At 45.7% G+C, this 25,296-nt stretch overlaps 1 protein-coding gene across 1 annotated transcript in view; it reads right to left on the reverse strand.

Moving 5' to 3' along the window:
- Btbd9 (BTB domain containing 9) overlaps nucleotides 1-25,296 on the reverse strand; it is a 341,572-nt gene that overhangs the window by 108,737 nt on the left and 207,539 nt on the right. Inside the window, exon 7 of the mRNA XM_021221073.2 lies at nucleotides 1,533-1,642. Within this exon, the coding sequence (XP_021076732.1) occupies nucleotides 1,533-1,642 (110 nt within the window). The remainder of the gene's footprint in view (nucleotides 1-1,532; nucleotides 1,643-25,296) is intronic.

The raw sequence follows: 25,296 nt of genomic DNA on the forward strand, positions 1-25,296 counted from the left end.
CTAACACTGACTAACACGCAGACCAAGAATGCATGCCTTGCCACAATGGACATTGAGTTTTGTTCCTCTAGTGGCTTTTCTACCAGATGGATCTGTTTCTTAATTACAGTATCAACAAATGTATTCTTTCTGCAGTAGGAAGGGGAACCATTTACATGGATGCAACATGTGTAAAAACAATACAGTCCTCAGGGCTGAAATCATGCCACACAGGTTGTGAGTCTGCAGGCTCTGGGTTCTTCAGCTGTTTCTCAGCAAGGCCTCAAGTCTCCAAAATTCTACACACCACACAGAATTAGACAATGGTACCACACAGTACTTCAAATCTGTCAATCTTCAAATTACTTGAAAGTCACAAAAATAGCAACAGTATTCATTTTTTAAAATTATATCAACAGCAAAGTAAAAACTACAACAATTTTTCAGGTTGAGTCCTAAAAGTGCTCTTCTCAGTGGAACGCTTTCCAGCCTGGCTGCCTCTGTAGGGGATGAGGGAAATGCAAGTAGCATGGGCACTGCAGGCTCCTGCTGTCCACACAACACTAAGTCGTGCTCCTCCTCCTCCTCGATACAGTCACCACCACACTTTATAGACCTATGTCAATGTGGACACGTGTCCAACACAGACAGGAGAATGGACTCCTCCTTCAAAGACATAGAATTCTATTTTGGCTAAGGCTAGGCAAAAAGCACACTCCCACATACAGGGAGTTATTTTTCAAGGAAAGCTACAGCAGAAGCACAGCTTCAAGGATCTCATGAGCCGAGCTACACAGGAGGGGAGGGGAAAGCTAAGGGTATGAGGAAGACAGAGGAGTTCACTGCCTGGAAAGGAGAAGTCACTCTTGGTATTGCCAAGGCCAAGACCAGAGATGGGTGGTACACAATGGGCCGACTACATAGTGCCCAAAACAAAGCCAAAGCCCGACACAAGAGGAAACCAAGCAAACGGACCTAGAACTGAAAACACCCTTGAGGAAACCGGCAGGCGGCTGCCTCTCAGTCACTTCACTTCCTCAACGGCAGCTCAGCCTTCCAGTCTCACTCAGACTATAGACTGGAACTTTCTTGAGGATAATTTGACTAAGCAGAGTGAACTCTGGCCTCACAGGTCCATGAAAACATTCCCACAGCTACACATCCCACTCCTATCAATTCAAAGCCTTGGAAGGCTATCTGATCAATGTCAGACAGACGTCCTCCCCAGCCCTACCTACCGGTAAATATAGACAAGCCTCGGATGCTAATGCCTTCGTCTGCCTAGCAAGAGACCCACCTATCTGCAGATCGGAGCAATTCCCAAAATGATTCCAATGCTTAGCTAGAGCCTAATATTCATATTTGTTTCCTTAAGTTTACTGAGCTTATTACTTTAAATCTTCTACAACCAGTATTCTGTCACTCAGCCATATGTGTTCAAAACTCAGCCAAAGTTCTTAGTCAGAGCTGCTTAATAGGAACTATTAGAATGTGAAAATACTGGAAGGCAAAGTATCTAAGTAAATAGGCAAAAAGGTCAATGTAATACTTACCTATCAGGCCCTTCTCCAGGGTGAAGGCTTTGTTTGTAAACATGCATTCAAAAGCCACAATGTGGAAAATCTTGTTCACTGTGTTGTGAGTCCCAACTATTCGGATATACCTGAGAGCGAGAAGAGAGTACAACTGTTGGAAGGAGCTCTGGCACAGCCAGGGAAGGCAGGGGAGGAAGGCACACGGACCAGACACAGTAACCGGACATACAAAAGTCTCAAGTCAACCTCTTAGGCTGGCTCACGGCCATGCCGTTTCAGGAATTAAGCAAACAGTGCATGTGATGGACCTAGGAATCACATCAGGGACTATTCAGTTCATCCCTTGGCTGTCAGAACAAATGTAAATCCCGGAGACATTTGCCCTGGAGATTAACAACCAGCTTCTCGCTTGCCTCATGGCTAGGAGTCTATCTGGGTATATGTGCAAAACTACAGGCAAAATCAAATGCTCTCAGCTTTAAGACCTTCCATCCATTGCAGACAAATGCACACAATCAATACTGCTTCCCTGTCCAAAGGAAACATGCACAGAAACGATTGAAAAGCACTGTGGGTATCTTTTCTTTTAGTATTGTTCCCAGTCTCAACTAGAAAGTTAGCCTACATACTTACACCAGCCTCCCCCTAGCCCCCCAACCTGACTCCTGGGGAGCCATCCCTGTAGAGAGAAGAGGCCCGCTCTGCAGCCTCCTTCTGGGACCCACGGCTCTGCCATCTGCACATGGTGTGCAGTCTCACCCGGCAGGTCTGGAGTGTCTTGGCCTGTTCACCCTGTCCACTTCCCTAGAGACTTCATCTGCCACAAACAAGCATTAAACCTTGGAGTGACTTGCTCCCTTAGCTCTGAAAGGACTGACAGTTCACAGGTTAATGAAGACACAAACTCACGCTTCTGCATGTCGCACAATTTCCAAAGGGAATGTGTCCTACACTATCTTACTAGAATTCAAGAGGGAGGACCATGAAAAATAACTAGATTAACTACAGGTGCTCTTCCAAATTATGAACTATGCACTCTGAGGGACAGGGGCATATGAGAGAACAGATTTCAATTAGGAAATGACAGTCCAGGCAAGGTTTTAGTAATACCCTCTCTCTGCATGTAGAACAACCTTCGATTTAGATGATATAATTTGACTTCCGAGTTAATCGTTGTTCACTAATTCCGTAATCTCGTACCATTTCTCATCACTCTGAATTAACTGGAGAATGTAGAAGACTATTTGAAACGTTCAATTAAGGGGGCTATATTTAGGGGTTTTGCATTATGGCCTATCTTCTTCCGTTTCTTCCAGCCTGTGCCTCACAGCATTCCCTGTGCAGCTCATTTACCCATCTGCTCCCTGACACGAGCCCATCACTCATCTTCAGAACCCATTCTAATGACACCTCCTGGACTAGATACTCAGAGTGCTTAGACTTACTGCAGGGAGACGCCATCCTTCCCTTGCTGAGACCCAGCGGCTCCTCCTCCCACCAGGACCTGCAGGCACAAGGAAGGTTTGCTGGCTTTCCCCAGCCTCAGTGGAGACAAAGAGGGCGGAGTTGATTAGGTTTTGGTTTTAGCAGAGAGTTCATTTAAAGTAAGGTTGTAATGTTCTGGGTAGTAGATTTGGGTTGTCTTTTACTGTTGTCAGTGACGTCTCCTGGGTGCTTTCTGGAAGGGAAGGGGTGTACTCAACCTGGAGCCTTGACCTGAAATCTAATTTTGGTCATTTCCTGTAACCACAGGAACTCAGTCAGCCAGCATAGCACATTCAACCGCATATGCCCAAGGTGGCCTGAGTGCTGCCATCTGCAACCTTAGAGCGGGCAGTTTGGTGCAATGTGATCAGATTGTACTCTTAAGGTCAAGTTACCAAAGAAACCTTAGCCCTCCCACTGTGCAGGCTGAAGGCCGGGTGGAGGTCAGGCCTCTCCCCTAGCTGGAGCCTGAGCAATTCCTGCCTGTCTTTTTTAAACAGGAAGTCAAGCTTTCAAGTTTAGATTACAGTCATTTCCCAAATTTTACCAGGCAGAAATAGACAAAATTATACAAGTTTTCCCTCCCATGCCCTACAGTTAGAAGCCACTGAAGACAAAGAGTTGTAGTGTAATACATTTTACAACGACAGTGTTTGTGACAATAAACAAAACAATAGATAAGAAGAACACAGAGGAAGGTTCCAGGTCAAAGCCTCGCATAAATGAAGACAGCATTATCTCTGCCCATGGTCCTGAGGTCAAGCCAGTCATTCATCACTGTACATCACTTGCTGAGCACACAGCATGCCCATGAGCCGTCACCCTAACCCCTCTTGCTTTCTAAGCCTGAACAACTTCAGCATAACTTACAGCAACACTTCTTGTCCTTACCCAAGCTCACACTTCAAGAAACGAAAAACTGTAAGCAAGAAGCCAGGCTCCTCTCCTGCACTGAAGAGCCAGATGGGAAACAGCACAGGGCTCCAACAGCGGCCAGGCTTCGGTGGCTGCTGACAGCCTGGAGCCCACACTCACATTCAGAAGCTGGCTTACTTAGAGACCTTTGAGCAATGACTGAGGATGCACACAAGCACCTTCCTTGATCACAGGCTCATTTCCTTCCTGAGCTGAGAATGGAGGATCCCAGCACAAGTAAGAAGCAGAGACTGAAAACCCAAGAGAAATGGTTGGGATGGAGTCCTTTTTTTTTTTTTTTAAAGATTTATTTATATATTATATGTAAGTACACTGTAGCTGTCTTCAGACACTCCAGAAGAGGGTGTCAGATCTCGTTATAGATGGTTATGAGCCACCATGTGGTTGCTGGGATTTGAACTATGGACCTTCGGAAGAGCAGTCGGGTGCTCTTACCCACTGAGCCATCTCACCAGCCCGAGGGAGTCCATTTTTGTTTTGTTTTGTTTTGTTTTTCAACTTTCTTTGAAAAGTGAAACAAAATGATTCTAATGTTTAAGAAAGGCAAGTGGACATCACTCTTCTGTCACAAGGATCGCTGGAGAGCACACGGGCAGAGCTTTGGATTTGCTCTTTTCCCTTCAGCGCTGTCGCTGTGGCACAGTCATTCACGTCACCTACTAACAAGGGCAGGGGCCACAAAGGCTTCATCAGTGTGCGGCGAGGAGCAGCACCAGGAACTGGAGAGCCCCACTCTGTTCTCTCAGAGGTCCTCAACGCAGCAGCTCTGTCTGAAGGTAATTAAAACTTAACGGGTACGGTGGAAGGCACAGGGCGGCAGAATGGCTGGTTCTGAAGAAGATAAGCGCCACGCACATGGGTCCCAGTGAACTGGTCTCTCTCTGACACTTCCCCGCTCTCTGAGTTCACTGTCTTCAAGTGGCTGACAAAGTGGCCTTGAACACAGTTCAGAACAAGATGTTTCAGTAACGAAGTTCTTCAGCACTGAGAGACTGTGGGTGAAAGGGACCCCGTCTTCTTTAATAAGATAAAGTTAAAATGTTCAGGACAGCCTACTAAAACTAGAAGGCACTGAAGAGTTTCAGAATAATGTAGGCTTCTGAGCAATGTGGTCCACTACGGGACTAGATGAGTCGCTTGAGAGACAAAGTAGCGATTAAAAATTTTTAACTTTTGTTTCCTCCTCTTTTAAGAAAGGTCAACAATACATCCCCCCCAAGTCACAGGTTTACAAAGCCGAATCCTGTTGCCAGGTACAGTTGTTGGCCAGGTAACCAAACCCCACACGCTATCAAAGCAATGAAGGTTATTACCATTGCTCTAGACTGCGCACCAGAACTAGTTACTGCTGAAGATAACCACACAGTCTGGATAAAAATCACAGAGAAACAAAGCCGGAACTCAGCTGGCAGCTCTCTCTCTGCACTGGCTGGCATCTGATGTCCTGGAAGGTGCTATGCAGGCCACCGGACAGGAAAAGCCTTCAACAATCACATCCAGCTGTAGACCCTTAGTGCTACAGTAGCAAACTGCCTGGGAAGGTGTGGCTACGGGTACAACAGAGACATGAAGGTTCTGGGTTAATGACTGCTTCCTGGTCAGGTCAGAGTCCCACCATGGGAAGAGGATATATGCCTTGCACTGCAGAACTGCTTAAAAGCCTGGGGCTACGGAGGTCACAGGAGCTGTGAGGGAATCTGTAGTGAGAATTCCAGAATTTTGTTTTCTTCTAAAAACACAGAAATGCTCTAAGAACGTGTTTTTCCTTTAATCCCAGGTGTGGGGTGTGGGGCTGCTTTGGACTGTCCACAGCAGCTGACTATGATTTGCCTCGAGCTCTCGAAAAAGCTTGGTTTTTGCCAGCTGCAGACAGTGTCTGTGTTTGTGCAGCATTTGAATTCTGTAACTCTTCGGAGGGTGTATTAATGTTAGGACCCCAAGAGGAGATGGGTGGCTGTTGGTCAATGCTGGGCAGGATAGGGGTGGCTGAGCATTGTTAGTAGTCATGCCCGAAGAAGAAACCTAAGGAAAGAAATTAGATTCAGGGGTCTCTATTTCTCTACTTTCTCTCCTATCTAGTGATAGGGGTGAACCCGGGTGGGAGGGATAGAGAGTGGGTAAAGAACCCACAGCGTATAGAAGTCCACCACTTACGTGTCACCAAAAGGACATACAGTGGAACTGCTGTCCCAGCATTTATACTGTCACCAGTGCAGCACTCCGCCTTGAGTGGAAAAGCCTGTCATGGTGGGGGTGATGACCAAAGTGGTGACAGTAAGTGACTGCTGAGTGCTTGGTTCTAAACTGGACACCAATGTTACCTCCTCCTAGTCCATCATGGATGGCAAAGGACTGTGGGAGCCAGAGGGTAGGGAGAAGCCCAGGGGGGCACTGACTTAACAGCATGTGTATGCTGCAACTGTCAAGCCGCAGAAGCTCTGACTGTCTGTGTGCCTGCCCCGGCCCCGCCCCCCAGGCGGAAGGAAGGGACCAGATGGGAGGGAGAGATCAGGGAGGCGGGAGGAGGGAAAGAGAGTTCGGGTGTGAACGCATGTCTCAGTACACTGTATACAAAGTAGAATGCTGTCAACTTGTAAAAATAATTAACAATCAAAATTAGCCATAAAAGGTCAACAATAAAACCTTTACAGAGTGTTTAAATGAGTTCAATATTTTAAATCTCCAAAGGCAAGGCTTGGCAGAGTAGGGTACCTTAAGAGTAGACTGTTGGGAACATTATTTGTGGTTTGGACTTTGAATACTGGGCTACCTAAAAGAGTACTCCTGATGGCCACAGGGCAGACTAGGCTCGTGCAGATGGGGCACCACCGCAGAGGGCACCATAGGGCAAAGGAAGCAGGCTCTATTAAGAATGTACGTCTGAGCTGGGCAGTGGTGGCGCACGCCTTTAATCCCAGCACTCAGGAGGCAGAGGCAGGCGGATTTCTGAGTTTGAGGCCAGCCTGATCTTCAGAGTGAAACCCTGTGTTTAAGGGGAAAAAAAAAAAAAAGAATGTATGTCTGACTCTACGGCATTTCCTATCTTGATCATCCAGTCTTTAACAACAACCCTTTTCTGGGCACCTGCCTCAGTGAAAGTGAGAGAGGAGTCATCATTGGCCTGCCATGAGCTTCAAGCCTCCGCCTGCTTTCCAAGCTCCCCTCTCTGGTAAAGAAGAGAACAGAACCTGAGCAGACTCATCATGGTGGTATGATACGCCACTGGGTGCAGCTGAAGGCTCAGATTAACTCATTAGGAACATGCCATTTCCTTACAGAGGCCTTGGGTGGTTTCATGGCATTATCTGCTGTTATGGAAGGACGCACACTCTCACCCTTCATCTGTCCATCATTTCTGTCAGAATGCTTCCAGAGCTAATTTCTCACAGCTAACACTGAAAGTCAAGCATCTTAATATACCAAAGAAAAGAGAAAATCAGTGGACTGTACATTCCTCCCTTAACTGGCTAGTCTCTAGTTCCATTGGACTCCAAGCTGACTCTGAAATAGAGCTAATCCTTACCATTGCCTCAGTTCCATGGGGCTCTGTACTGAGCGTGTTCTATTATGGGATACAACTTTATTTGTTAGGACTATTTAAGTAAGCTTTCAAGGAATCAAGTGAATCAAGAGTTCAATAGAATTTTAATCTTTGATAAACAAAGTATTTTCAAATTGGACTTTACACTATTGCCATAAACAGATACTATGGTTAAAGCCATGTGCACGTTAAAGAAGGAATCTGTAATAGTTTCTGTCTTCTTCCAAGTGGCCTTGGAGAACTCTGAGGAGAAGTCCTGTTCTTTGCTGTGAATAGTGACAGACCCCTGACAAGAACGAATTGCTACTTTTACTAGAGGCCTGGGGTGACCTGGGGTTTGGTCACTCCCAACCTTTCCCTTCTAGCGCCTGACAAAGCACATGGTTCTCCAGGCCCAAGGACAGCTCAAGTCTGCGGTCACTTATGGTTTCTTCCTCCAATGCTGGGCATAAGGTCTGTGCTCTTAACAACAGACCACAAGCGAGAAGGGGAGTGACTTTGGGTCTTGTTGCTAAGGCAGCTAGTGGAAAACAGTTTGCTGCCAGAATGACAAAAAGCTTCTAGAAAAAGCATGTTGCCACAGAGAAGATTTGTAAGGGTTAGAAAGCCTTCCCGCTGGCTGCTCTGTGCGGCTATAGATTCTCCTCTGCCGACACTGGCGAAGCCCCTGCAGCGCTGCACACTCAGAGGGGGAGAATTATGGAAAGGTTAAACACTGTGTGCAGTTAGCCTAAGCACAGGCTACAGCTCAGAGAGCGTCCAGGCCCCTTGCTATCTGGCCGTGGGCCCTGCAGAGGGAGCAATCATGCACCTGATTTTCAGATACTCAGCCTGAAGGGCAAACAAAACAAGCAGCCATCTTGTTTCTGGAACAATTGATGTCACAGAGAGCAAGGAGCAAAGATGACGGGTAAAGTGATTACGTCATAACCCAGAGCTCCCTAAGTGGAAAGGCACCCCACACAGAGGGAAGTACTTGATGGTTTCCACAAAAGAGGCCACAGTGAATGTCCTGTCTCCCAAATATTCAGAGCCATTGCCATGTGCCTGCCAACTTATATAATTGTACTTGGAATTATTACCCCCTGAACTAATTGTACTGTTTATATAAATCATATAAAATTATATAAGGTGTAAAGTTTATTTAGTTCATTTTAAATTTCTGCATTTAAGCTCTTAAAGGTGTCATTATTAAGATCCACCCACCAGGTACAAGGAATTATACGAAACCCTGTGAGAAAGGAGAGAAGAGAAAGGGCCTAAACCTTGATCAGAAGACATTTGCACTAAGTCACACCAAGAAAGGAAGCACTCTGCAGCTCTGAGGGCATGGACCCAGGGAGGAGCTGCCAGTCTTCAGTTGTCTTGGGCTCCAGACTGGAGGTGCATGGGAGAGAGGGTAGAGCGCTCACTACCTGCATTTTCATATATGGACGCTTCCTCTTCACACAGGGACGCTCAGAGCTTGGGCTTGCAAAGTCCCACTGAGATCCAACTACACTTACTTCAAAGACCAAAACCTAGTACCCGTGTCCCTTCTTGGCCGCACCCCCAGGCAGAGATCAATAGCCTATGCAAACAGTATTAGTGAACACTTGTCACGTGCCTGCCACTCCCAGGCTAGGTAATACAAATAAATCCCTCCCCATGGAACTTACATTTAAAGAGAAAAAAACATAATAAATAAAAATCAAGTAGTTATCCATTGTTTAGAAAATGAAGTACACACCATAGAACCTTACAGACAAACGTGCTTACCTAGAAAGTCAGACAGTTACAAAACCATTGTAAAATACAAGCTGGGTCAAAAGGGAGGGCATGGTCAGCTCTGCCCCACACAAAGGCATGTGAGCGAGGGGTCTAGAACACGTGTTACAGATCCTCAGCAGGACAAAGTAGGAAACTCAACCACGCAGGCTTCTTACAGCCACACAGAGAAACCGATTGGAATGTCATTGGACTAAACATGTACTTCATGGTTAAGTTTTCTTTTCTTCAGATTGCAATATTTCAAGGATTACAAGGAGGAAGTGGGATATATAAAGTTAAAATTAAGTCTGAGAAACAAATAAAAACAAAAGGAAAAGAGGAGGAATACAGAGGAAGGTGCGGTGCGGAGGGACACAGCAAGGTGCAGAGAGGTCAGCAGCAAGCGTGAGTGAGCCAACCTTGCTCTCTGTGGGCTGCTAATGGGAACAAATCACCAATTTTATTACTCAATAAAACATCTGAAACCAACACAAAGTATATCTCAACAAATAGGATGAAATTATCAAAGTTCAACATTTGCATTTTTTCATTAACTTTTCCCCTAGCTGCTAAGACGCTGGGGGCGGGGAAGAGACAGCCTAGCTTTATCTTGGCCACAGCTGCTTTAGGTATCCGAGTTCACCCCACAGGCCCTTCCTCTAAGGCACACAAATGGCTCTAATGGAAGCTTATACTGGAGGAAGAAGCAAAAGGAAATTAAATCTGTTAGATTCCTTATGCATCCGTAAAAACTCATTTCGTGACTGTGACCTATAAAACATCTGCTTTGTGGGGGTCATGGATCATGGTGGGCAAAATATTTCTTTTTCCCATAACTAGGATGGCATGGCCCATTCACTGAAGCAAAACTCTAAGGATAGAAGCCTTTTCCCCTTTCTTCTTTTAGAACAGGTGGATAAAAAAGGAAGGAAGAGGGGTCCACAGGAAGAGAAAGAATTCAGTCATGGTCTGCTTGAAATGTGTTCTGTGCATGCATGAGTAAGTCCCAATGCTTAGGTAGAGTGGCTCATAGCTCTCATCCCAGCACCCGGGGACAGAGGGGTCATGATTGCTACAGTTCAAGGCTGCCGAGTGAAACCATGTCTCGGAAACAACGAGAAAAACTTCACAGGATCATTAGTTTGTATAGTTATATATCCTAGCTGTGAAAAGTTTAAACGGGAAAGGTCTGGCTCTCCAAAGAAACATTTATGATTCCTAAGAAGGCAAACACTGGCTGTCTGAAGAAACGCCATGATGACTGGCCATGACAGTCTCAGAGTGTCAGAAACTAGAGAGCCACAGAATGCAGGGACCAAGGACACCAGCCTCTACTCCATTCTGCTGAGAAGCCAGCACTGGGATTTAAATCTAAGCTAACAACTCCAAACACACCATACATACAGCCATTCGCAGTCCATACAGACATACAGCCACCTGTATCATGTTCAAACATGTTATCATATGTGTATTTCACATGTAAACACAGTCAATATCATGCCAACAGTCTTATCTTCAGACTGGAGACTTGCTAACCTGTAACTCCCACAGCCCTGTGCTCTTTACAGTTACCTAAAGAAACCTGTGTTTGGGCAACAGATTCTCAGAACAGTAACAAAAATGTATTGAGAAAACAAGTTCGACTCCCAAAGTCCCACATGTGCCACCTAGTATCCCCGGAGTCATCAATGGTCACAGAATACTCCAGGGAACTTCCTTTTGCCCTTGAGAAATTCTATACCTGACTCAGAATGGAAAAGGAAGGGGGAGGAGCAACGGGGAAGCGAGCCAGCCACTCGGTTGGCACGCAATTCAAGTAGCATTCTAATTATGCACAGCTCTCAAGCGGCAGAATAGGAAAGTAAATAAAAACAATACCGGAGAAAATGAGAACATTCACCGCCCACAGACAGGAAATGCAAACAATTACAGGAAACACACACAAGGACGAACCACACGAACATGGACACACTGAGTGCACCCTCAGGGTTGCTGAAGTCTAGCAGGTGACGGATTCTGCCACAGAAGCTTGTCCTCCAGTTTCCCAACAGCAAGGCAGATCTCTACACTAATTTCAATGCGGTACCTCTGAGAGACTTAGTCAGGTCCTTCCATCTCCAGCACAAGGAAAGCAGGGACGGGAGGATGTTCCAGTGGCACTGTAGGGCTGCCTACAGCAGGAGCTGGGGTCTTTCTTTGCCAGTCCACACCCATGGTGCTGAAGTTCAATGCATGTCTGTCTACCATCCACATCTCCTGTCCTGAGAGGTGGGACAGTTTAGCAATGATTTTCTTCCTCCCCAAAATGTCTTTAGAGTCCGAGCCTGAAGACTCCTGCCTTGGGCTCTCCTGGTATAGCATTAGTGCTAGGACAGTGGGCAGAGAGAGCACCAAGCCCTACACTGTTTCACAATGGGAAGGGGCACATGCTCTCACTAGGGGAACGATTCTCTCCTGTCTCCAGGAGCCACCGCTGCCCCTCTAGTCCTTGGCCTCTGCACTCAAGTCAAAGCTGCCTTTACTGTTAGTTTCTCTTTAATTTTAAAAGTAACATTATATGTGCACATAGTTAAAAGTCAAATTGCCTGTAAGGCTTGCTATGACAAATGTCCCATGCTCCATTTCCTCCCCTTCCCAGAGGAAGCGCTGTTATCTGCTTTAATTCATTATTTTAGGATTTATCTTGCATCTATAATCAACGGGCTTCTGATGTTATTACTTGATCTAGTTTTAGGCTTTATCGACCAATGCTACTGCAGCAGACAAGGACTTAGCTTTCCCTCTCCAAATGTACCAATCCCATCCCCCAATGTAGATTATACCTTCAGCTGGATCAATACTTACTGTTTACATTATGATTATGTAAATGTTATTCACATCTGATTCCTGCACGGGGTCTTCCTAGTTAGAAATGAGATTAGGTTGTTTTGTTTTTCTTTGTTTGGGACAGGGTCTCGCATATCTCAGGCTGGCCTCAAACATGAAGGAATCTGTGTACCTGATCTCACCAAATGCTAGGGTGACAGGCATGTGCCGCCAAAGGACCATGGCTCAAGGGATTTTTGCTTTGCTTAATTTTCTAGGAACTTCACATAAACCTTTTCTTCCAGTAGCTCTCGCTCAGCTGATGCGCTGCTCTCAAAACATCCTGACGCATCAAGGAGATGTAGTAATTGCTTTCTTTTCAAGCTATCTTCCCAGGCCTCCTGGCCAGGCACAGCCAAGCCTGGCCCCCTCTAGTTCCCACCCACCCCAAAGCTGTTTTTATGTCTCTCCTCCTCTCTGCAGTTTTGTCCTGTGACTTTGGTGGAGCACACTCTTAGCAAAAGCTTCCTGGGAAACAGTTCCTAGGAGATGAACAGTTACAGACTTTGAGCCACCTTCTAGTACGCCTTCCTATTTGGCTGCCATTGTATCTGGTGTGGGCCTTTAAACTACCAACTGTTTTCCTTGGGAGCTCTGAGTAGAGTGTCATTTTGTCAGTCAACTGCTTTGGTACTGAATGACCACTGAGCTATCTGACCACAACCTGCTCTAGAAGCACATGGATTACATCTAGATCCCCCATTCTCAAAAATAACATGAAGATGAGCCTGGGGGTGGGTTTTGTGATCTGGAAACCCACATATTATACAAAATTTCAATTGTTAGTATTGACTTCTTCCCCAGGGACTCTTCTCAACGACACTTGAAGTTTGGATTACCAGAACCTTATGAGACCCTGTGAACCCTGACCTGCACTTTTATGCCTTCCCTTCGGCCGTCTTTTCATCAGTTTCGTCTTCTTTCTGGGAGAGTCCGACCTCAGTGTCTAGGCTGCTTACTGACGTTCTGACTCTGCTTTAATACAGCAACTCTCTACCAACACTTCCTATTCTCTAAGTGCTCCTTCTCGTGGCATTCTTGGTATAAAACTGCTGTTGCTTGATAATCTCTCTAAAGATGGCAATGGCTTTTTGAAGTTTTCATTTCCCTATATACAAGCAAACAAACAACAAACAACAAAAAGAGGCAACTGTGGGTGAAAGCCACCTTTTAGATCCTTCAGCTCACCCCGTCACGGCTCACCCCATCATGGGCCAGCCAGGTTATCTAGGGAGAGATCTCTAACTCGCTTCAGGGAAGAAGGATAAGGACCTCGATGCTACTGTTCTAGAAGCAAGTCATAAAGCTGGACCCAAAACTGCCCACCTCTGTGGATATGGATGTGCGTGTGTCAGGGTTTTAACAACACAAGGGTCAGTCTCTACAACTGATGAATTCACCCCTGAAGTATGGCCCTTCTCAACTGTGCATCCCCTGGCTTACCATGCCCTTATTTTGCCCTCATCAGTTAAGTTCCCAGTCTTGCACTCTGGCTGGGGAGAACGGTCAGGTTGGATGCAGTGGAGAAGTGGATCTACGGCTCATGTCTGTCCCACAGACATGTGCTCACTGGCCCTCCTCCCTTCAGTCCTTTCCTGCCTGGTGCACTGTCGGTGCTGTGCAGGTACCTTGTGCCTTTCTGAGGGTGCGCTTCTTCATGGGCTTCCCAGTTTGCTCTTTTCCATATGATTAGGGTTTATGTCTACACAGCCTTGCTTGTGTTTTGCTGGGGTTCTGTTCTGAAGGGTGTAAGAACTGAGGTGTGTTCACAGTGTGACCACCACTAAAGCCTTCACTACCTGTCATAAGGGAATGCCCATTTCTTTGGATATTCGGAGTTCCAGCAAGGACTTGTGGGGCCTTTTGCAGTCTGAGATCTGTAGCCTTCAAGTTTCTGTGGCCACTTGAAAACTGGTAGGCAGGACCATTTCCATCTCCACTTCAGCCTTAGGGCTACAATTCTACTCCTTGTCTCAAAATAACGCCATTCCCTTCTAGCTGACTCTCCAGCCTCTTAGTCCCAGTCCTCCTACCAGGTCCTCAAATATTTGTCTTAGCCAACAGAGCCATTTCATCTTCTAGGCTGTTATTTTCACTAATTAAATGTCCGAACAAGGAGACGTCCAGACAGTCCTATAAATTATCACCATTCTGCTGGAAGATTCAAATGACTGACTAGTTTTGTTAGCTGCAGTCTTTTTCCCCTGTGTAGAAAGGGGGATGTGTTAATTCCCACTGGGTAAAGATAAAGTAATTCAGCTCATCGTCACACTGACACAGCTGCACAGATGGCCCTGGCCGCTCTGTTTATCTTGATAATTGTGGAAAACACCATCTCCTCCCCTCCCCTCTCTCCAGCACAATCACCAGCTCCACATGTACACCGGCTGATTTCAACCCTCTAGAGCAGAGACCTGTCTGGGGTTCTTCCTGCATATCCGCCATGTACCCTTCCTTTGCTGCTGCCGCCTCAGATAACAGCTGCTGCAGGGGACCTGATAGACTTAGCTGTGGGTCCTCTGGATGCTCCCAAGTACCCCAGCTCAGCCAGCTGCATCAAAGCAGAGCCATGGGAAGTAAGTTCGAAAAGAGGGGGAAGTGCACAGTCACACCCTCTTTAATCACTGTACCTACTGCAGCAGCTGTAGCAGCAGGAGGCAGACGGCCGGGGCAGGGATGCCAAGATCTAATAGTTCCTGGCCTGCCAAGGATACTTTCTGGGATACCAAGTAGGATGCCAAGTGGGATACCGGGAGAGGAAACCCCAGGGAGAGCGCATCACGACCCACTGCTTTTACTACTCAATCAGGAAGCCCTAGGAAAGCCTTAGACAGGCTGTGCTCCTGGGCTGGAGTGAGTTAGACAGGAGTAAGGCCAGACACAATGTTTTCAATCTCTGTTGCCTCTGTCCAGTACAGTCCAGTAAACATATCGGCCACTGTCCTTATGTGTCAGGACAAGTCTCACATCTCAGGACACTGCTTAGTCTCAGGAAACCAAGTTCATCCAGGCCACCAGCAGCCACTTCCACTCTGGAGGCACTGAAGCCGAGCTGATTCACATACATCCCACTCAGCACCTCCATCTTTCAGGCCCATTCACTCCCTGCCCCACAGCTGCTCCTCGGCCTGTACCACACAGTTACAAACAAGGGCTGCAACAGTCAAGGCCTGCTTTTGCCTGACTTGCCCCAGAAGCCCAGGCTATGTGGACTCAGCTCACCCAGCTTCTTTTTTAGAGTCCCTGTCAGAAGCACAAGGCTCACAGAGCTGAATCAAAACCATGGCAGAGACTGAAAATCAAGCTTGTCTCAGTGTGCAAGGAAACAGCGCCTCCCTGAATAACTTCACTGCTAAAGCTTGGAAGGACGAAGCCAGAGAACACTCCCTGGCCCTGGACTGGATAATTCTTTGTGCACATCGCTCTGGCTTGCTTTGCCCTCCCCTGCTCTGGCCACCATCAGGCCACTTCACTGCTTACTATCAGGGAGGCAGAAGGAAGGCAACTCCTCCATTTGAAGGCAGATTTCTCAGGAAGGATGCTCAAGCTCTGGGCTCACAAATAGGAAGAGAGGATGGGTGTGGAAGCTGGGGAAAATCTGTTAATAATTTGAACCCTTCTAACTCTCAAACTGAGAAAACTGTTGAGTCTATTTGCACTGGAAGACTAGGAAAACTGTAAGCATCAGACAAGAAAACCAAAGGCTAAACTATACAAGATCCCATCTTATAAAGAATTAAACAGTCACCAATGACTCTGACACCAATGACAATGGTAGCATTAGCAATTAAAAATAAACAAAGAAAAAACGTGTACGTTTACATATGATTCTTTAACAGTCTTACAGCCTCAGAGTCCGTTAACTCAGACTGAGTGTGAACTATCACTTTCATAAAGACTCCTGAATGAACAACTCAGATTTTGCTTCTTCATTGGCCACTTGGAAGCCTGCTTCCTTATCTGTAGAGGGAAGAGAAATGGTATCTAATTTAAAGGAATCTACAGGAACCAGGCACAGAGTAATGTTCAGTTAAGAGGGGAAGCATACTGTAAGTACTCAAAAATGTGGGTGGGCACATTTCTCAGTTTGCTTAGCATTTTTATTGGGTAACTATCATATGCTGAACCCTTTTAGACACTAGATAAGGAAACAAATGTGAACAAGTCAATTCCTAAAAGGGCTACTGTTTTAATGTAGACGAAACTTCAATACCAATTAACAAAGAGCGTGTGCACTCTACGCTAGCAGCGTGGCGGCATGTGGCCATGCTGCCTCACCCAGACAGGGACAACCGGACGGAGAAGCTTCCTAGATCTGACTGCTCAGGACCAGGACATGAGAAGGAAGAGGTGAAAGGGATTGGGAAAGGAAAAATCAAGGCAGGAGAACAGCATGTCTAGGGAGGTGACAGCCAGAAAGACTGAGCGGAGCACCAGAGCTGAGGCTGGACTGATCTGGCCTGGAGCAGCCATGGGGCAAACAGTGACTGCAAGGACAGCAGAGTGGAGGGCAGGGGAGGGTAGAGAGCACAAGAGAACGTTTCAGTGACTAGTACACAGAGGTGACTTCAGGAACTGTAAATGCTGCAGGAGGAGGAGTAGGGGAAGAGAGGTGGAGGTTGCTGCTTCCTGCTGTATAGTGGGAATGGGCTTGAACATAATCATGCCCCTTTCTTGGTTTAGGGAAGGGCTCCTTGCATGCCCCATGAACCTACCTAAGTATACAGGGTGTAGATGAGTGGTTCCTAAATCAGATCAGAGTCAGACTCATTTGAGGAACTTTAGAAATGCATGCATGCTACTCTTACAGTGTGATTTAATTGAAGTGGGGCAGATTGCCTAATGTCTCAGCTTGGAAACCATTAGTCTAAATCAACCTATGGGTTTCAACCCCTTTGGTGGTCGAAAGACCCTTTTACAGGGTCAACTAAGATCATTGGAAAACACAGATGTTTATGTTATGATTTATAACAGCAGCAAAACGACAAGTATGAAGTAGCAACCAAAATAACCACATGGTTGCAGCCTTAGGACTGAGAACCAATGGCCTAAATTAGAATGAGCGCAGCACAGCCACACATAAAAGCACACACTACCGAAGCAAAGACTAAGTGTTTGGGGTGAACGTTCCTTTGGAATACCAGACTGCTGGGCCCCATTCTCAGGGTCTTTGTTGAGTTTTGGCACTCTTACTATCTACGCCTACTTATACCCGGCATCTAAACTCATGGCTCCTTCCCCAGAGTATGTTAGGAGTCTGTGCCTCACACACAGAGCTCCCGCTCTTGGGAATGTTTTCTCTCTTTACTCTGAGTGAACTCTAGCTTGTTCTATAAAGCCGAGCATCTACTTTATGCACTATGTCCCACGGCCACTTGTTCCAAGAAGGCTTAGCTTCTCCCCCCGTCGATGTAAGCCTCCCGTCTACTGCAGCGTGCCGTGAAAGGGATCCAAGTTCACCTCTACTCAACCCTCAGGTCTCCCAAGGCAGAGCCTGTGTGTTACTCGGGGTCCCTTTCAGAGCACCCAGTGCAGTGCCCTGGATACATGAAAGTATCTGCAAACTGAAGAAAAAACTGTGAGGAGACAAAAGGTGATTGTTATAACACCTGTACACAGGAATTTTAAAACATTTAAAAATTGTTAAAATTCAAACAATATTTACTTGAAACTTTTTTCTTTTTTTTTTTTTTTCCTTTTTGGTTTTTTGAGACAGGGTTTGTCTGTATAGTCCTGGCTGTCCTGGAACTCACTTTGTAGACCAGGCTGGCCCCGAACTCAGAAATCCACCTGCCTCTGCATCACGAGTGCTGGGATTAAAGGTGTGCGCCACCACGACCGGCTTGAAACTTTGTTCTTAAAATAACATAGATTATTCCTAAAGAATGAAGGATGGTATAGAGTTTGAAACTTGCTATTTAAGATCTGGCTCAAACCAATCACAATTAGGCAGTGTTTTCTTTGTCAAAAGTTCCTTTGGGGGCTGGGTGTGGTAGTGATGCCTTTAATCTCAGCTAGGGCAAGGGAATTTCTATGAGTTTAAGGCCAACCTAGAGTTCCAGGATAGACAAAGCTACACAGTGAGACCTTTCTCAAACAGCAAACCCAAATGCTTCTGCAAAGCAGCCATGTGTGTGCTGGTGGGAGAGTAATCATGATACAGAAGTGCAGGATGGAGGCTGAAGGATCTGATGATGCAGCAGAAGAAATACACTAGCAAGGTTTCTAAGTGACAACCGTCAGCAGGCTGGAGATTACTTAAAATCCAATAGCATCAAATAGCCATGGATGATGGCAGGGCTTCTCAAATATCATCACTGAACACAGAGAAGCCCTTTCCGCAGAGGGTATTATTGAAATCTGGCTTTCATGATGGACTTAGAAATAGAGTATTCCAGAAATGACGGATTTCAATGACCACGAAAGAAAATAAAGGATTTCATGTTCAGCTTTATGGTGCTAGATATCGGGCCCAGAGCTTTACATGTGGTAGGCGAAGCAAATACTTTACCACTGGCCTACACACTCAGATTTTGAAAGAATTTTACATCCCCACTGCCCTGACTATTACGAGAAGAAGTATATCATCTATTCCCATTAGGTCCTTTAGCATCAACTTTTGAAATGATACTAACGTCACGGGTTGGGACGATGACCTCATGGGTAAAGTGTCTGCTGTGCCAGCATGAGGATGGAGGTTTACATCCTTAGGATCTGTATAAAAGCCAGACATGGTGTCATACCGCTATAAACCTAGTGCAGGGTGCCGGAGCAGGAGGATTCCTGGGACTTCTCTAGCTAGTCAGTCTAGCGGAGGTAGCAAGTTCCAGTGTTAGTGAGAGATACTATGCAAAAAAAGGGGGGGCAATAAAAAAAGGTACCCAGAGTCAAAGTCTGGCCTTCACACATATAATAAACAAGCACCCCTTCACACCTCTCCCCAGCAGGAGTTAGAATAACAAGCACAACTACACCTACACAAGTGTGATTCTGCATGTTTGCACACATGCAGACAGACAGCTACACAGAAAAGAATATAAAATGGCTCGAGAGGTATGTTACTAGGAGTAATGAGAAGAAATTAAGAAAGTGGTGAAATTAGGTTACATATCAGACACTCTCTCAGCATGATTTTTACTGCGGCATGGAAGCATCTTCTGGAATAATAATGCTAATTTTAAATGCCCTCTTAATAAAATGTTCAGGTTGCTTATAGCCTATTAGGCAGCAATTAAAGTCTCATGCGCTCTGCCACCCCTTCCTCAGGTCTGCCACAGTACAGCAATCACAGCAAATGAGGCCCAAAAGTTGTGGGCACTCAGGGGTTCCATGGGCCAGGTAAAGATGGAAGGCCCATCATTCAAGTCATTTAAAATTGGACACAACATTAGGGGAAAGGCAATGGACCCGAGTGAGATGAACTAGAGAAACTAATGTAGCATTTTAAAAAATCACATTCATTGGTGCCAAGGGACATTTGGAGGACATTGTATTTAAATTTGGATCTCCTTTGAGTGTCAACTGTCCTAGATCTTGAGCTGACCGAGCTGACAAGGGGCTGCTCAGATGGTCAGCTCACGAATGGCTTCCTTTGCCTCACTGATGATGATGTCATCATGCATCTGTGGGCTGTCATTTTATATGGACATAAAAACAGACAGAAAATACATTAAAGTGATATGTAATTTTCCATGCAGTGCTTTCAGACTAATAAGAGTTATGGTTTATGATTAAGTGGAAATGGGTTATTTGCTTTAAATATTTATGATAAAAGTATTTAGAATTAACACTTAAGCAATTCAATCCACAAGATTAAAAAAAAAAAAAACAAAAAACTGCCATACTACAGTGCTGACCTTGGCAGCTAATGTTCTATGGCACATGTTACCTACAAGGTAATAAATCACACCCCCAAATAACAGTCAAATGGATTTTTGCCCAGTTCTGCCATCAAACTTAGCTAATTCTGGGAAAATACTTTCTTTTATTGAGAACCGATGTCTTATAACTTGTTGATTATGGTTTCCCCTGCCTGTACACCTCCCCGTTGCTCTGCACCTCCCTTCTGACCCATGTCCTCATTCCTTCTATCTCTCCTTAAAAATCAAACGGGCTTCTAAGGAGTAATAATAAAACACAGTAAGATACTGCCTGGGTACTGTTATGAGATAAAGAACCTCCAAAGAGGCTGCTGAGTTCGTTTTGTGTTGCCCGTCTACTGCTGGCCATGGAGCCTACCCTTAGTAGTTGTTTCCCCAGTGACATCCCCTTGGAGGAAACTAACTTTGCATTTCATCTACCAATCAGGGATAGCATCTGAGTTAGGGATGGGCGCATGTGTCCACTCCTCCTTTCAGTTCTAGGACCATCTGGTGCAAACATGTGCAGGCCCTGTGCATGCTGCACAGTCCCTGAGTTCATGTCACCAGCCCTGCTGTGTCTAGAAGGCATTGTTTTCTTAGTTTCTTCCATCCCCTCTGGCTCTTACACTCTTTCTGCCTTCTCTTCCATGGGGGTTCCCAGAGCCCTGAGGGAAGGGATTTGATGGAGACATTTCATTTAAGGCTGTGTGCTCCAAGGTCTCCCATTCTTTGCATAATGTCTGGCTGTGAGTCTCTATTTGTTCCCATCTGCTGCAGGAGGAGGCTTCTCTGATGGTGGCTGAGCAAGGCATGGATCTATGAGCAGAGCACAATGTTGGTTTGTTGTTGTTGTTGTTTTAGCAGGATAGTAGTTAACTGGTGTCCCCCTAGAAGTTGCCTATGTCGGCTCAGGCTCCTGATCACCCAAGCAGTGCTTCATATGGGCTCTATCTCACGGCAAAGGCATAAGTCAGACAGTGCTTGGTTACTTTGTGCCACTATCACACCAGCGTAGCCTGCAGGCAGGTCACCACGTATGTAGATCAAGGGGTTTGTGGATGGGTGGCTGTTTACCTTTCTCATTTGGTAGTGGGTCCAAGAGGGATAATATCCAAAATATATAACGCAAAAAGGGGATATCAAGAACAAGAGGTACAGATCTAAACAGAGAATTCTCAAGAGTAAAATCAAATGACTAAGAAGTGCTTAAATGGTCAACATCCTTAGTTATCGGGAAATGCAAATCAAAATTCTGAGATTTCATCTTACAGGGGTCAGAGTGGCTAAAATCAATAACACAAGTGACAGCTCATGCTTGTGAGGATGCTGAGTAAGGGAGCACTCCTCCTCCACGCTGGTGGGACTACACACATGCACAGCCACTATGGAAATCAGTGTGGTGGCTCCTCAAAAAGACGGGAATCAATCTACTCCAGGATCCAGCTAAATCACTCTTGGGCATATACCCAAAAGACACTTCAGTCAACTACAAAGACACTATTCACCATGGTCACTGCTGCTCTAGCTGGAAAAGCCAAAAATTGCAAACAAATCTGATGTCCATCAATGAATGAATGAAAAAAACATGGTATATTTACACAATGGAATATAACTCAGCTGTTAAAAAAAAATACATTCAAGAAGTCTGCAGGTAAATGGATGGAACTCGTCCACATACCGACAGCAAGGTCCTATTGTTAAGACGACACCTACACAACTCACTGCACATGAAGACGTCAAGCTGGTGCCGACCCAGAACCCTCATGCGCCTATGGACTGGGGTCATGTGTGGTACAGGAAATGCTTTCTTTAACCTTATTCCTTTTTTAATCTGTCCAATAGGATAAAATGAAAAAATGCTGACATAGCATGGCTAAGAAAATCTAAAGCAAATAGATTGATGAATATAGTAATATCCTGCTAAAACCTTTCAGCCAATTACTGATTTCCATAAATGAATCACAGCCTAGAATTCGGGAATGTGAGGACAGAGACAACTTCAAAGCACTACCCAGAGACTATTAATGACCGGGTAACCCAAGCTGTGTCTAGGACTTGGCTAAACTTGACAAGTTCAATGCCAAAGCTCATGCTGAATGGCTCTTAAACACTTGATAGTCACCGCAAGTTTAAAAAGCATAGCTAACATCTACTGAATATTAGTCTATACCAGCCTTATATGTTACCTCACCCTCTCAACTCACACAGGCAGTGTCTATGACCATTCTCTGTTTTACAGATGGGCAAACTGGGGCATAACCACGGGGTCTAACTTGTTTCAACTCAGTCACAAGCTTGGGAGTAGAAAGCTATGTTGTATGTTCAGCAGAACAGCAAAGCTACATCTCATCACAGTAACAGCAACTGCTAGTGAGCTACAGTGTTTTCCCCTCCTCTTGAAGCAGGAAATCTTGGACCCCAGGAGCTCAAGTAATACTCCTGTCTTGGTCTGTAGAAAAGCTCAGACTAAAAGCACAGGCCACCATTCCTGACCTGGGTTTTTGTTTGGTTGTTTGGTTTGGTTTGTTTGTTTGTTTTTTAGCTTAAACTTGAATCTAATTGTAAATTGCTGACCATGAATCTTCATATTAATACGCAGTTATGAGAAACGACGTGAAAATCTGATACAGCTATGCCATCCATATTCGGTAAGCACCCTGCTGTATGGCCCACTATGAATAACTGAGTTAGGTGCTGGAGACATAACTTCTGTATTTTCAAAACAAATGGGGCATGGGGGGCTCTGAGGTAGAGTTCTAAAGCAGACCATTAGCCTAGCAGGCACAATGTTGAAGCTAGTGTTTTTTCTTTTGCACTTTATTGTTTTATTTTATGTGAATGGGTGTTTTACTTGCATGTATGTCTATACACCACATTCCTGCCATGCTCACAGAGGTAGTGAATCACCTGGGGCTAGACTTAAAGAAGATAGTAAGCCACCAAATGAGTGCTGAGTGCTGAGACCACGCCCTCTGAGGGAGGACCCACCATGTGCTGGGAACTGAGACCATGGCCTCTTGGAGAGCAGCTAGTGTTGCTGAGCCATCTCCAGCCCAAATCTTGGGTTTAGTTTCCAGCATCTCAATCAGTCAATCACATGGAAGGAAAGACTGAGCACAAACTAGATAATAATTTACCTTCAGAGTCAAGGGTCAAGAAAACCCAACAGAAAGCAGCTCCTCATTTACACCCTGCCCAGACACTTCACTCAACAGGAGCACACAGCTCACACACTCATCTTTGCCTTGCTAAGTTACTGGGTTACCTAGAGCTTTGGGGTGGGAAAATACCTACTTCCTTTTTCACAATTAAAAGCAGAGTGTGACCTGCTTCATCAAAATGTAATGAACGTACAAGTTAAATATCTTTAACCTACTAAATTTGACTTTTGCTTGCATAGAGTCGGTCACTGTTTGCAATAAGCACCCCCTTCCTTGTGTCCCTCTTAGTCCCAGCATCTCCTTACAAGGACACACAGGCATTGTCCATAGCTCCCATCTGCTTCCTTTCAACCAAGGTCCATTTCTGTGTGCAGATAAATTCTGACCACTGTTCAAACCACAAGGATCACTGTATCTCCCGGGGCGGCTGACAGGGCAAGTCTGCTGACACCAGAGGCAGGTCTGAAGAACAAAACCGCTGTCAACCATGACATAGAAAGCGTACACACACACACACACACACACACACACACACACACACACACACACGCACTTGCATGTGATTACAGGACTGAGCTGAGAACCACATAAAGCACCAGCCATCCTGGTCACCAGTAACAAGAGAACCGCTGCGTTACGGGGTAAGACCTAAAGGATTCTCACACACAAGTACTCTGGGAACTCTTACCCCAGTGAACTGCTCCTACGCTAAGCATGCAACTATGACTGAGCCTGTGAGGGAAAGCAGAAGAGAACGTGTAATGGTGATCTGTTTTATGGGCCCTCTTAGAAGACCAAAACCCGGCAACTTTCAGCTTTATGGCCACTGACAAGAAGTAAAAGAATGATCTTCCCTTGAAATGATCTATGCTGTTTCCTTTAGCATTTCTGCATTTTTTGCTATGGCAATTTTGCTGCTTTGGTCTTTGGTAGTTAAGGTTAGCGCATGAAGCAGGCTCTCAGAGTCCTGACTGTGGTGGTCTGATAATAGCTCCCATTTAACAAGGTAGCAAGGCTTCCAGATGAATATAGGTTCAAAGGGTCAACTAGTTTTCCTTAGAAGTGCACAAAGTAGACCCTTACCCGCTATGAAAAGTCTCACCTACATGTTAAAAATATGAACACTTGAGAACAAGAGTTAATGCAGATAAATGGGTCCTGATTTAATGAAGCCTGGTGGCCAGAAACCTGCTGATCTTGCTCCCCTCCAAAACTTGCTGCTCTCAGCTCTGGCCCCAAGGATGGCCAATAATTTACGTTACGATAAAATAATGCAAAGATTAGTAAAATTTGGTTCATTTGTCCATCATTTCCTGTAAGTGACTCGTGAGAGAGTTCAGATCAGGAATTTACACAACACATCTTGGGCTGAGGTGATGGCCTTCCTGAGGTGACTGCCTCACGTCCTCTGACAGAGTCCGCAGCGACAGCTCCCTCTGCAATGGCAGCTCTGTTACTGCTGCAAATGGAAGCTCAAGGGCAGGGCCAGATCCTCTTTAAATGTTACACTGCTGTTCTCCATTTAGATCTCCTGTCTTACACATATGGCTCAGTGTAGAAAGTCACAGAAGATGAGGGACAAGTGGCCCAGAGGAGTACTTGGAAACCTGAGGCTCCCAGCCTCTTGCTCTGGGCTTCAGGCCCTGCAGTGACAGTGCTGAACCCTGAAAGGTGTGCTCCCTCACTACTTACTTCTTCCATTAAAGGCATTCCTGTAGCGGGTGCCACCTTCTTCAGAGACTGACAAATTTCTAGATGCTGTTAGTTCTTGGGTGCCCCAGGTCCCAGGTGACAGGGCACTGTAGTATCCAAGTACCTGCCCACGAACAGGGTACGGTCTTGCTTTTGCCTTCAGTTTTCTAACTAATGGTCAAGCTCAGGATGCTCTGCCCAGCATCTACAATCCGCTCTGAGCAGATGGACATGGTCTCTCTTTAGCTCCCTGAGTTTCAGGAATGACTCTTACCCAGTAGCAAGCAGACATGCCCACTGGTCAAGTTGCCTTGTTTCATATGGAAGCTTTCACCACAGATATGGCCCACACAGCCTTTCTGTATGCAGAGAGCATCAGCAATGTATCTCAGAGAGTATGCTTAACACAAGACATAGGTCACTAGCATAGCTTCCCATGCTCAGACCCTGAATTGAATCCCAGTCCCCAAAGCAAAACAGAGCTCTGACTC

This window comes from Mus pahari, chromosome 21 (assembly GCF_900095145.1).
Source record: "Mus pahari chromosome 21, PAHARI_EIJ_v1.1, whole genome shotgun sequence".
Classification (NCBI taxonomy): domain Eukaryota; kingdom Metazoa; phylum Chordata; class Mammalia; order Rodentia; family Muridae; genus Mus; species Mus pahari.